Here is a 14428-nt window from a genome sequence, read left to right as displayed (position 1 = left end):
ACAGAAAGATGAAGAGTAAATGTTTAGCAAACAAATGTTTGTTTAGCCATCCAGAAACAATGGGACCCAGAGAGGACTTTGTTCATACAGGCCTTGTTAAGTTCCTCCCTGTCTACCATGCCTCATTCACATTGTAATGTAGTTATGGTGATGACTCCCTTCCTGTAACAGTTCCTTCATAAAAGATTTTTAGATTTTTAGGCAGTTGGTGGAGATAGAAGGAGGTCCAAGTTTCCACCTGAATCTTTTGGGCCTTGATTGTTTTCAGCTCAAAGTAATTCTCAGGCCAAAGTGGCACATCTTGGGGTGACTTGTTGTGAACCCTAAAAAGGGAAAACTCAGGGTCCAATTATTCTCAGCTCCCAGGCCAACAGTAATAGTCATAATATGTAAACCCCTCCATTTCTTCACACCATACTTCAGAGAGTGCAGACCACTTTCACACCCATTAGGCCCATTCAAGTGACGCAATTCTCGGGGCTTCTGGAAGGACTGACTCAGCATCAGGAGGCCCTTTCTCAGAGCCACAGCGGGGTCCAGGCAGGGGCCAGGACCCACCCTCGAACTCCCTAATCATGGGCTAGCATTCCTTGCTGTATACTTCTCTACACTCCATTTTCTTGGTCATCTGCCACAGCCAGCAGCGATAACATCCTGCCTGGCACGGGTGCAGAGCCACCTGCCTTGGAGCCACCAGAGGTCTGGGAAAGGCTGAGGTCCCCCACCAGTGGGACTGGGACTGAGCCAATAGGCAGGCCCCGGAGGCACTTACATATGGGTGTGACTCTCCTGGTTGCATAGACTTGGGTTAGCCTGTTTCTCCCCCTGTAGATGGCACTAATGATAATACCCATGTCATAAGATTGCTATGAAGATGAAAAAAATAATAAACGTGATGTGTTTTTACCTGCCCACAGTGGGCACTCAATTGGTGGCAGTTCTTATTTCCATCTTTATTGTGGTTGACTGATTCACTTATTCAGAAATTCTTGTGTTCCTGCTGTGTTCAAGCCCTATGCTGAGTTCTGAGGTGATGTGAATAATATGCAGTGTGTACCTTCAAAGAGCTCAGTCTAGGGATGGGGGCAAACAGATCATTCCAGCGCACTGAGAGGCACGTGGTAACAGAGGTCCTAAATGTACAAAGTGCTGTGGGAGCCCAGAGGACAGAGAGAGGACTTTGATTCCTCTTCCCCAGGCCCCTGCCCACCAGCCTCACCCTTCTCAGGACCCAGCCTTCCCATCGTCTCCCTAAGGACCCCATCTTGTCATCATGGTGCTCGGTCTTCATTCCCACTCCAACTCTGGGCAAAGCCTTGAGAAATTTCTGCTCTGTCATGAATCCTTGAAGCATTTTTTAAAAAAATTCCTTTGTCAAATACAGGAAACCTTGGTACTTGCAAATATTCATAATAGAATCTTTCGACAAATACATCCTCTTAAAACAAGTAAACAAACACAAAGGTAGAATGTCAGCATATCTCCCACCCACTCTGCTCCCTTTTCTTAACCAGTGTAGAACCTGAGCCCAGAAGGGACCATGGCTTACCCCCAACTCTTAGACAGAGCATGTGGCAGAACCAGGGTGAAAGCATGTCACCACTACACATTCACTGACTGCCCCCATTGCATCATGAGAGAGAACAGCAGCCCCCCAACCCCAATCTGGAATCAAACTGACATTCGATTCCAGTTCATGTCTGGATTTAATCCATTATAGTCCACATAAATGCCTTTCCACTTGCCCTACCTCATTTGGTTATTCCCACCACTTGGTGAGTTGAGAAGGGTGGGCATGCTCAGCCCTAGTCACAAATGAGGCTTCCAAGCCTTCGAGGTTCAGTGATGATCCGGGGCCCTGCCAGCGATTGGATACTAGCCCTTCCAACTCTAAGTCAAATGTGCTTTCTGCCATATGGCCGCCCTGAGCAAGCAGGCTGTGATGAGCATCTCATACCCTTTGAGCAAGTGGAACACACCAGCACCGTGTATAGTGAGAGAAGGCTGAGCAATCTTCGGCTTCTGGTTCCACAGAGACATTTCTTTAACCCACCACCCCCACCAAGAGGACTACTCAGCGCTTCGAGATAAGCATGACATCATTTCCTGAACCCTCTGGTCCAGGAAGTTGTTCATCTTTGAAAAAAAATCCTAAAAGTGAATTCTTTGCATCTCTCTATTATCTCTGCTCTTCTCCCTGAGCTGGTCTTGCACAAGCAATATGACCTTCCATTGGGTGACAAGTATGTCGTAAGTGAAACGTTTACAGGCACTGCAGGATTGACCTGGTGCCTCGCCCACTTCATTACAATTCTAATTGGGGTGTGTAGGAGAGGCTTCTATAAATGGTCAGGCAATCCCTGGCCTGTCTCCCGACACGGTCTGTGCCCTTCCCAGACGAGACCAGAGAAGAGGCAGAGGAAGGCGAACATGAGTGGTGAGTGCCTGGCACGTTCCCTACAGGTTCTTTGTAGGAGACCCAGCTCCTCCTGGGCCAGCCTGGGAGGCCAGAGTGTCCAGCTCAGGACAGCTGCCTTGGGACCTCTGAAGGCTGGATCTTAGTATCTTAGGGTTCTATTCAGAGGTGACTCTTTCTCGGGGGCTGCCCGGTCTCTCTAACGTGCTTCCAGGGGGAGAACATGCTTAGAATGTAGTCCTAAGTAGTGGGCAGGGTATGCAATGCAGTCGGAGGTCACATTCCTTAGAGAGATGGAGAAGCCTTGCCTTTTCAGACCAGCTGGTACCTGCTTCCTCGTTTCTCAATGCAAGTTTACTAGGCAGCCAGTAACCTAGGTGAAGAGAAGCACACATCCAGGGCTAGCAACGGCGTGTATGTTTATTTAGGAGAAATCATTAGCGGTGCTGGAATGCTCCCAGGTAAACTACACATCCGGAAGCACCGGCAGGCGCTTTAAAAGTGACCTGCTGAGCTGAAACCTCCCAGTAGCAGGAGCAGGTGTGCAATAAGACGGTCCCCCAAGCAGCAACAGGACAGGGGGGTGAAAAAGAGTGACAAGAAGCACCCATTCTTTAGCTCTGCACTGTGGGGGATTCGGGCTCCTCTTAGTGCCCCTGCCAGGGAGCATGCTAATTATTGCCTACCCTGACCTCTCAGCCTGGTGGGTTGACAGCGACGCCAAATGCAAACAAGGCATGAGTCAAACCTGTAAAATACTGTGAATCATGGTTAGGACCACAGGAAGTATTTGCCAGAGAAACTGCTGAGCATGATGATGCAAAAGGCGAATGCTGGCTACTTCAGAAACCCCCAAGACCAGGATAGGGTGGCTGCAGAAATGGAGCCCTCCCCTGTCCCCCATTTCCTCCTGTGAACGTGCAGCATTGCTGGGTGGCTAAGAAAAGGAGCTTGGATCCTGTAGACTTTAGCAAGAGGGGATGTCAGCTGTCCCCTGGGCCATCTCCCTCCCTCCAAAAGGAAGAAGAGGCCCAGGAGGGGGTAGAGACTTAACAAGGGTCCCACAGAAAGTTAGTAGCAGAGTCCAGACTAAGTCCCAGCAGTGCCCTTTCCACTGTGTCCTGCTACCAGAGCTGAGCTCACAGATAAGTGAGTGTGACGTCGGCAACACGGGAACGCAATACTGGAAACTGCTTTCCCATTTGAACACCGTCACCTACAGCTTATGTGTTCCCTGCCACCACTAAGCCTCAGGGTCCACTCTGAGAGGTGAAGGACTTGAAATAGATGGACTTTCAGGCTCCCTCCAGCCCTTGCCATGAGAGGAAACCAGGGAGAAAGGGAGATGCTCACACAGACACACACACATGCACTAGGGTTTGTCGGGGAGGTGGGGGCACCTATACATGTACTCCGCTGGCCCTCCGGGGGGCCATGAATAGCTTGCTTGCTGTGAGCCCTGCGTGACATCCTGAAGGGCTCAATATGCCAGTGTCTGTGCCACCTGGAGCCATTGAGCTCTTAGAGCTCAACACCTAAATCACCCAGAGATGTTCTAAGGTCACAGCAGAGTGTGGGCAGTGGCTGGCTAGGAGGAAGTCAATTTTTAAAACAGCAGGGGAAAGACAGTGAGTGCCTTCACTCCCTTCAACTTGTCACACATGCATTTCCTACCCCAGCAACTAGTCCCTCAGCCCGCCAGTGCTCTGTAAATGTTTTCTGAATGAGTGAATTCACTTAGTGGACATCTACAGAAAGGAGCCACGGAAGGTGCCGTGGGGGCATGGAGCTAAATGAGCTGTGATTCTTGCCCTTGGTGAGCACACAGCCTGATAGTGCTTGGAAACAGCAGTCCGAAGTCAAGTGTCCTGCAAGGTGGCCTGTCACCAGGCCACATCACAAATCCAAACCAAGGGCCATGGGGCCAAGAGGACAAGAAGACTAATCTTGGCTGGTGTTTGGGACAGGGGAGACCCTGGGATAGATGGCATTCGGTAATGGACGAGGAGTTAGGCCTCGTCAGGAGTCGTTTTGTTGGGTGAGGAGTGTTCTGGGCAAAGGAGATGGGAAAACAGATGTGGCTGGGTCAGCAGGTGTGACCTGGGGACTATCAGGGGCACAGGTGTGCTGGTTTGAGATGACTCTGTCCAGTTCCTAATTTAAAGCTCTTGTTGGAATCCCCGCCTCCTGGTGGAGAGGCCCGTGGGTTGTGCCTGGGGAGGACGGTGGTGTTCTGAACAAAACGGTGTGGCATGCTCTGCCTGCCGCCCGCTGAGGCCAGAGCCCCAAGCGGCCAGGATTGCCTGCTGTGAACAGAGATGTTGGGCCCACCGCAGAGGGGAAGTGTTGTTCCGCATCCCCAAAGCCACTCAGTGGCCCTGGGTCAGAGGCTCTGTCTCAGGGCAGACACCGGTGGAGGCCAGAACCTCTGTCCCGGGACTCACTCCGTCCCACTGGGGCACTGAGCCCTGGCCTTGGCTTCAGGGACTTACCTTGCCTGGCCCCATTCCCCAATCTACAGAGATCTACGCCATCTGGGATGTGCGTCTACCGCCAAACCTTTCTCCTCGGAGCTGGGAAATAACCAGTGGTTATTTCTCCTATGGAAGCAGTCCGGAATCCCGCCTGGGTTCCTGCCTCCTTCTCCTCCGTAAATCTTCTAGGAGAATCCTGGGTTTTCCTCCCACTGGACAATGGCTTCGTGTTTCAGTCATCTGGACCAGAGCAACATCCAGGCTCTCTCTGAAAGCAGCGGCCCCTATGGGCTCACACTCTGGGCTCCAGCCACCCCTGGTGTGCGATGAGGTGGACCTGCCTCTTCTCTGCCCCAGCCCCGCCCATGTCCCGCCCTCCCAGGGCAGCGCTGCCCTCTGCTCCTCCCACGGACCTGCCAGCCACTGCATCCCCCTGGACGGAGGGCTGCCCAGGCTTCAACTCTCCGTTACCCAGAGTACATACAGAAGCAGAATAGCCAGAGGCTTATGAGGACACAGAGATGCGCTCTGATCGCGTCTCGGCTCCGTCCCCGCTGAGTGAGTCAGACAGGTCACGTGACCTGTGTGCCACGGCTTCCTCATCTCTAAAATGGGTTTATTGCAGATCCACCTCTTAGGTGCTCAGTCCACGTAGCTTATCGTTACTTGGGAACTTTTTTCATAAGCTTGTTTTCTCCTTGCCTTGGGGTCTGAAGAAAAGCACTGTGAAATGAATCCATTTTCTAATCAAGGGCGATTCCCAGGGGAAACCCTGCCACTGAAATCCTTGCTGCCCCCTCACCAGCCCCGCTCATACGTTTCGGAGTCCCTAGTCCCCGTGTTTAGGTGCTGCTCTTGGTCACACAGCTTAGTTCTGCCTCCACCCTGCCGGCCTGTGCGCCACACCTGGGCCCTCTGCCTCCTCCCCAGGGCCCACATGCCGGCCTGGGTGTGGACCGGAGGCAGTAAGTTCTTCTCCCTGTCGCTTAGGAGTGGAGGGAACGCGGCCCAGGTTCTCCCGCAGGGACGGAGGTATTTCTTCCAAGGGGTTCTGCATTCCCCACTCTTAGCCTTATTCTCCTCCTTTGGGAAAACGGGAGCAGTGATCTCCCCTTGCCTCCTCCTCATCCCCTTGCCTCCTCCTCGTTCCGCTGTGTGGCTCGGGTGAGACAATTCATGTGAAAGACTTGGTAAGTGTGAAATGACCTATAGGCCTAAGGTAACGAGTCCCAGTCCTGGCTGCACATTAGAACCACCAGGAGAGTTAAAATAAAAAATAAACTATTGTCTCCAACCCAGAGATTCTAATCTAATTGGTCTAGGGTGGAGCTGAGGCCAATACAACACTCTCCAGGTGATTTCATAAGCAGCAAGGCTGGAGAACCACTGTTCTAAGATAGTCTGACCTCCCTTTGCAGGCGATGGGAGCTGAGGAGTAAGTCCTTCCCATCCTCTCCCGGACCCTGCAATGTTGAGGCAGGGAGTAGGCTGTGGGTGGGCAGCTTCCTGGCACCATGCCCTAGTTCTTGCCACCAAAACCACCACGGTTAGCAGGCTGGCAGTTGGAGTCACATGTGGTCAGGCAAAATTGGCTTCTAGTCTGAGCTTGGGTCCAGGCTCTGTGATATTTGGCAAGTGACGTCACCTAACTGGACTTCCAAATCCCTCATCTGTGAAATGAGAATAACAAATCAGGGTTTCTGTAACTACTAAAGGACATAGTGCAGGTAAAATGCTTAGCACAGTGCCTGGCACATCTTAGGTCCTCAATGGCAGCCCATAGAAAAATCCCCCACCTTCCTCTATCCCGTGCTGCTGGTGCCATTGTGTGTGGGATCCCAGGGCATTTGTCCCCCTCCACTTCTGGGGGCCCAGATGCTGGTGATGGATACATGTTGGATCCAATAATAACCCCACAAGGGAGGATGTTCAGGTCTCAGTGTTTCTTCTACAGATGGGAAAGCACAGTCCAGGGCGTTGCCCCAGGGCTCTCAGCCTTTCAGACCACACGTCCAGTGCTCATTGCACCCCATCCCAGGAAGCCTCACCAGGCCCTTGCTCAGCTGCCAACGGGACCCCCCATCTTCCCCACCACATAAGTGCCAAAAACTGTACGCCACTCCTGCAGCACAAGGATTGAGAATGTCTGAATGTAGGGGAAAGATAAAGGGGAATGGCACAGGCTAGAGGGGGAAAGCTCAGAGGAAGGCACCTGGGTTCCCAGAGCCAGCGTGGGCCAGGCTAGGAGCTGGAGAGGTCCCAGGTGCCCAGAAGGGAGTGGTGGGGAGAGAGGGTGGCGTTAGGAATGACTCACAGTCCCTCGGTGACTGGGATCTAAGACCTAGTTTCTGGGCCAAGCTCTGCTTCTACACTATTCTGTAACCTCAGCATATGGCTTCCTCTTTCTGGACCCATTTTTTTACCTGTAATATGGAATATTGGATTACATCACTGTTTTCCAAGCTGCCAGTTGTCACCCATTAGCAGGTTGTGAAATCAGTTTAGTGGATTGTGACCAGCAATTCTTAAAAAATGAAATAGAAAATATCAGTGCCTTATACCCAGTAAGAGTTAGTACTGTTTTGTGAAACTTCATGTCAGTTATAGACCCATGTAACTTGTAAACACTGTGTAAAATGCATTTCTTCATGTGGTATCTAACAAAAAGCCTTGAAGACACTCGGCTAGCTGATTTTCAGCATATCTAGAAATCTGTAAGACAAAACTATGCTTTTGTCTAGAGAAGGGACACAGGGAGTAGGCTCTGGACAGGTGGGGGGACCCAGCCACTGGAGTGTCAGTGATGTCATTCTGGGCTACCTGCCAGCCCCTGGATTGTGTGGTTCTCCCAGGAACAAGAGGTGAAAACCCCAGTCACATACCCAGCAACCAAGTTACACTCACCAGTCTGCTGCAAGTGATTTGATTACAGAGCCAGGCTGGGAAGGATTGACACAGCGGATTCATGACCTCCAATTCACAGTCTGGAGTCTGCTCTGTGCTTCTCATGTTACCTCTGCCAGTGGTGGACCACAGAATAAGTGGTTGGGGGGTCACACTCCAGGTAAACGTGATCAGGTTTGGCTGTGAATGACAATGAACCACCAAATAACAATGGCTTAGAGAAATAAACAAGACTAAAGTATGCTTGCTCCTTAAATAACAGATCTAGATGTAAGCAGTTCTGGGCAGCTAAGGAACAGGGCAATCCCCAGGGGCCCAGAGTCTGTGCAGGCACCCTCTCTGCCATCCTCAGGGTACAGCCCTGCATGGCTAAGATGGCTACTAGAGCTCTATGCACAGCATGCCCACACTCCAGGCATCAGGACGGAAGAAGAGGGAGGTAAGCAAGCTAAAGGCATTTGCCGTTTTTAAAAAGAGATTTCCAGAGAGGCGGAGCCAACATGGCGGCGTGAGTAGGACAGTGGGAATCTCCTCCCAAAAACATATATACTTTTGAAAATACAACAAACACAACTAGCCCTAAAAGAGAGACCAGAAGACGCAGGACAGTGGCCAGACTGCAGCTACACCAGCGAGAACCCAGCGCCTCGCGAAGGGGGTAAGATACAAGCCCCGGCCCTGCGGGACGCGAGCGCCCCTCCCCCCAGCTCCCGGCGGGAGAACAATAGGCAGAGCGGGAGGGAGACGGAGCCCAGGACTGCCGAACACCCAGCCCCAGCCATCCGGGCCAGACCGCAGACACAGTATATGCCCAGGGGGCCCTGGATACTGGGAGAACAGGGGGTAGACCTCAGAGCGGGTGCTGAAGCTGATGCCCCTGTGACAAAGAAAAGCGGGGGCTTTTTTGAAAGTCTTAAAGGGACAGGGACTTAACAGCTTGACGGAAACAACCCAGGTCACAGTACAGCAGCTGGAAATTACAGGGAAAACCGGGTGCACTAACCCCCTGGGCGACAGCTCTGAGACCCCTCACGGAGGCAAACAGTCAAGCAGCCCCCCCATCCATCACCCCACCGGGCGCTGCGAAAGCAGAGAAGCAGCCTGAGACAAATTCCGCCCACAGAAAGGGAAATTTCTCCCTTCCGGCCAGGCAAGACACAAAGACCCACTCTACACGCAATTACCCAACACAAGCCACTAGGGGTCGCAGTTGTCCCAGTAAAGAAAGGCCAGTAGCAAGTGAAAATTTTGGCCCTCCCAGCTGACAGTCAATAGCACCTGTCAACATGAAAAGGCAAAAAAATATGATTCAGACAAGACTAACCCAGACAGCTTCGGCATCTGCTACATCTTCCCCTGAGAAGGAATCTGGGGAGATAGATTTAGCCAGTCTACCTGAAAAAGAATTCAAAACAAAAGTCATAACCATGCTGATGGACTTGCAGAGAAATATGCAAGAACTAAGGAAGGAGAATTCAGAAATAAAACAAGCTCTGGAAGGACTTCAAAACAGAATGGACGAGATGCAAGAGACCATTAATGGACTAGAAAACAGAGAACAGGAACGCAGAGAAGCTGATGCAGAGAGAGATAAAAGGATCTCCAGGAATGAAAGAATTTTAAGAGAGCTGAGTGATCAATATAAAAGAAATAATTTAAGAATCATAGGCATTCCAGAAGAAGTAGAGAGAGAAAAGGGGATAGAAAATGTCTTTGAAGAAATAATTGCTGAAAATTTCCCCAAACTAGGGGAAGAAATGGCCTCTCAGACCACAGAGGTACACAGAACTCCCATGACAAGGGATCCAAGGAGGGCAACACCCAGACACATAATAATTAAAATGGCAAAGATCAAAGACAAGGACAAAGTATTACAAGCAGCCAGAGAGAAAAAAAAGGTTACCTACAAAGGAAAACCCATCAGGCTATCATCAGACTTCTCAACAGAAACCCTACAGGCCAGAAGAGAATGGCATGATATACTTAATGCAATGAAACAGAAGGGCCTCGAACCAAGACTACTGTATCCAGCACGAATATCATTTAAATATGAAGGAGGGATTAAACAATTCCCAGACAAGCAAAAGTTGAGGGAATTTGCCTCCCACAAACCACCTCTACAGGGCATCCTACAGGGACTGCTCTAGATGGGAGCACTCCTAAAAAGAGCACAGAACAAAACACCCAACATATGAAGAAGGGAGGAGGAGGAATAAGAAGGGAGAGAAATAAAGAATCATCAGATTGTGTTTATAATAGCTCAACAAGCGAGTTAAGTTAGACAGTAAGACAGTAAAGAAGCTAACCCTAAACCTTTGGTAACCACAAACTTAAAGCCTGCAATGGCAATAAATTCATACCTTTCAATAATCACCCTAAATGTAAATGGACTGAATGCACCAATCAAAAGACACAGAGTAATAGAATGGATAAAAAAGCAAGATCCATCCATATGCTGCTTACAAGAGACTCACCTCAAACCCAAAGACGCGCACAGACTTAAAGTCAAGGGATGGAAAAAGATATTTCAAGCAAACAACAGAGAGAAGAAAGCAGGTGTTGCAATTCTGGTATCAGACAAAACAGACTTCAAAATAAAGAAAGTAAAAAAAGACAAAGAAGGACATTACATAATGATAAAGGGCTCAGTCCATCAAGAGGATATAACCATTATAAATATATATGCACCCAATACAGGAGCACCAACATACCTGAAACAAATATTAACAGAACTAAAGGAGGAAATAGAATGCAATGCATTCATTCTAGGAGACTTCAACACACCACTCACTCCAAAGGACAGATCCACCAGACAGAAAATAAGTAAGGACACAGAGGCACTGAACAACACACTAGAACAGATGGACCTAATAGACATCTACAGAACTCTACATCCAAAAGCAACAGGATACACGTTCTTCTCAAGTGCACATGGAACATTCTCCAGAATAGACCACATACTAGGACACAAAAAGAGCCTCAGTAAATTCCAAAAGATTGAAATCCTACCAACCAACTTTTCAGACCACAAAGGCATTAAACTAGAAATAAACTGTTCAAAGAAATAAAAAGAGATTTCCTCAAAAGACTTGAAAACAGATGTTCAAACAAATACTTGCAAATGAACATTCACAGCAGCACTATTCACAAGAGCTAAAAGGTAGAAATGGTCCAAATGTCTGTCAACTGGTAAATGAATAAACAAAAAATGGTATGGCCATGTAATGGAATACCATACAGCCATAGAAAATAACCCTATAAGGAAAAAGTACTGATAGATGCCACCACATGGATGAACCTTAAAAACATTATGCCAAGTGAGAGAAACCAGTGAATTCACACATTTCTCTGAATCCTTTCATATGAAATGTCCAGAATAGGCAAATCCTTGGGAACAGAAAGTAGATTAGTGGTTGCCAAGAATTAAGGGTGAATGACAAGTGACTGCTTACAGGTAGGGAGGGGGTTTCTCTGGGGATGATGAAAAAGTTCCGAAACTAGATAATGGTGTTGGCTGCACTGCATTATAAATGAACTAAATGCCACTGAACTATATACTTTAAAATGGTTAAAATGGTGAAGTATACTTTCTGGAAATTCTACCTCAATTCAAAAAGAGAGAGAGAGGTTTCCTGGCAGTCAATACAGACACCTTCTGCCTAAAAGTCCTTGGCAGAATTCATTCACGTGACCTGCTCTACTCCCCTAGGCAGGGGAGGCTGTGACATGCAGTGCCCATTAACATGGGGGTTTAATTGCCATTAAAGAATGAGTGACTGAACATTGGGAAAGACCTTTAGCAGTCTCTGTCATATTAGGATTTGCTGGTGGCACTGATATTCTCAGGATAAAAAACTAGAGAAATTGCCCCTTAACTGACACTGGAGTCAAGCTGTAATGCAGGGAGATGGCACAGAATTGGGAGATGACTAGAATGAGAGCCCAGAGCTGTCCCAGTGTGAGCAAGTCACCTTCCAGGCCTCCATGTCCTCACAGCTCCAGAATAAGGGTGGGAAGCATGTGATCTGTCTCCTAGGTTTCTTTCCCTCTGACTTACATTGATGAGTCAATTGTAGGAGCGATGCTGCTCTCTTCACCCAGGCTGTTGCTGAGAACCCCGCCCTAAGGCTCATACACATCCCTGCAGTTGCACACTCGAGGAGCACCTGAGACAGCTGTGTGCCGCCCCCAGCCCTGACCTTTGCCATCCAGGACGCAGTCTGGCAGAGAGGGCTATGGTTGCTGCTACATCAGGGGATGGGGGCCGTGGAAAGGAACCCAGATAACTCACACACTTGATTTGGGGACTAGACAGAGCCAATCCTAGAGTTCAGAGGCAGGACTGTGGGTAGCAGCCAGTGGAAGGAGAAAGCTTTCGGATACCACACTGAAGGCCTTATGAGCATGCCCTCAATCTGGCAGCCCCGCCCAGGGAAGCAGAGGCGGGTCACTCCCCTTTCACTCACCTCCCAGGTAGGACGCCCTTTTGGAGCACACCTTTCCCTTCCAGGTGCTCACTCTCATCTCTTTGTCAGAATAGAAATGGCCAGTAAGGAGAACAATGCATAGGGAGGGCCCCTCATCACCTGGGTACCTTTTGGATTGAAGGTCCTGCACGGGTCCCCTTTCCAGGTGGAGAACCGGGAACCACAGCAATTGGAGAATGCCAGTAGGACCCAGGCTCAGAATCCTGGCCCTGCCAATTGCCAGGTGTATGGCCTCAAAGGAGACATTTATCTCTCTGAGCGTCCTTTTGTAGTTTCTGCAGGGATCTCATCAGTGATACATGTAAAGCGCTCTGTATGCTGTTAAAAGCAGTTGACATATGGTAGACGCTGACAAACAAGAATCCTTCCTCACCCTCCACCTCAGGGAAGCCTTGCATATCCCACAAGAACCCCAATGAGGAGCAAGCTTCCTATGTGCCATGGCACATGCATGGTGCCAGGAAATGCAGAGATGACCACTGCAGTCACCCGGGGCCTCCACGACTGGGGCATTTGAAGTGCCCCTCATGTCCTTCAGTGTCTCTGCAGCCAAGGCACCTGGAGCTCAGCTTTTCTTTGTCCTTTTCCCTACAAACAACCCACTGGTCTCTGGGATGAAAGGGAGAAGCCTCTACTATCAACACACCTACAACAAATAGTGCATAACCCTTAGCAGAGCAAAGAAGGATGTGGGTCTGTTGGAAAGGAGGCAGGTGCCAGCTGCAGATATGCGGCATCTGCCACACCTCTCCCCTTACCCCTGTACTTGGCAGAGGGCTGTCTGGGGACATACTTTCTGTTCTCAAAGAGCTCGTGGTCTAGAATAGTGAGCTTCACTTGGGGGAGAAGAGCATGCATCCTTTCGGATTGGAAGGGGGATAAAGAATCACTGGAGAGACTTCTGTGATCTGAAACCACATGTTCCTTACAGCTCTTCTGTTTTCTAAAGCAACACAGAGTAAAGCTCTACGAAATCTCACCTGGCAGGGATGCACAGAAGGTACTGAGCAAGGTTGGTAGGAGGCAGGGATTTTTTAAAGTGAGACTATTGCCCTAGAAAGCTAACATCTAGCAAGTTAGCTCTATACAAGCCATGTAGAACTTGCCCTTTGCCAGAGAGTATCTAAGTTCTGGGCTGTCCCTATTCGATATTTATATACAGGGCCATTCACCTTTCCTCCTTCCCTGTGTCCCTCCTTACCTTTCTTTGCCCTTCCCTTTATTCAATAGATACTTGTCGATCGCATGAATGGTTTAGATTTCCTGAATTTGTGCAAAAACGTATTTTTTCTGTCATTAACTATTTGTTGGATGAATGAATGAGCAGATGTAAATGAATGAATCTTGAGTACCCTGAGCTAGTAAAGGGTCACTTCCTGAATCCCCCTCCCCAGTGGCAGTCTTTGGCTAACCACCCCAGAGAGTCTGCATTTCCTGTAAGAGAGTATCTGTGATGAGAATCTGCCCATCTGCAAAACTGCCTGGGTGGCAGCCCTGGCCTGGAGCCAGCCCTGGAGCCACACTCTCTCCTACCTCACCTTCTCCTCTGCGCTGAGCTTCTGTGTTAGCCAAATAGCTCGTCTGCTCGCTGGTGTCTTGGGCCTCTCCTCCCATCATCTGCGAGGCAGGCTGCTTGACCTGCACCTGACAAAATCCTCTCTTCCTTCAAGGCCCAGCATTTTCAATGAAGCTTTTTCTGATCCCTTCAATTGAAACCAATTATTTCCTGCCTGCCTCTCCTAGATACCCTGTATATTCAATCTACCAGATTGAATTCCTTCATCCATTCTCCTGGTGCTTGTCCTATCCACTCCTGAAGCTCTCTGAGGGTTAAAACTGCTTCTCATACACTTGCATAGCTCCCAACATTGTTCCTAACATGGTGTCCCACAAATAATAGGAATTCTATATATGTTAATAGAATGAATGCCCCATCTTCACCTTTCCTTATGGACTAAATTTTGAACTGTAGTCATATGGTCATTGCATGATGTTAGTTTTGTGTTTGTTCATTTAATTACCTAATTGTCCTAATACAGTCAAGCCAGGTGCTAGATATCTGAGTAATTATATAGAACAAGAAGGCAGACACATATAAAAAATAGTTATACCTGGTGCTGGGACGCCCCCATCAGTGCTTTGGCCTC

General features: G+C 49.1%; 1 protein-coding gene across 1 annotated transcript in view; it reads left to right on the top strand.

The window, feature by feature from the left end:
* Positions 1 to 2398: 2398 nt before the first annotated feature.
* Positions 2399 to 14428, top strand: part of TGM3 (transglutaminase 3) — a 42396-nt gene continuing 30366 nt past the window's right edge. Inside the window, exon 1 of the mRNA XM_036906307.2 lies at positions 2399 to 2437. Within this exon, the coding sequence (XP_036762202.2) occupies positions 2431 to 2437 (7 nt within the window). The 5' untranslated portion in view covers positions 2399 to 2430. The remainder of the gene's footprint in view (positions 2438 to 14428) is intronic.

Source organism: Manis pentadactyla, chromosome 5 (assembly GCF_030020395.1).
Source record: "Manis pentadactyla isolate mManPen7 chromosome 5, mManPen7.hap1, whole genome shotgun sequence".
NCBI lineage: Eukaryota > Metazoa > Chordata > Mammalia > Pholidota > Manidae > Manis > Manis pentadactyla.
This window is presented reverse-complemented; position numbering and strand designations above follow the sequence as displayed.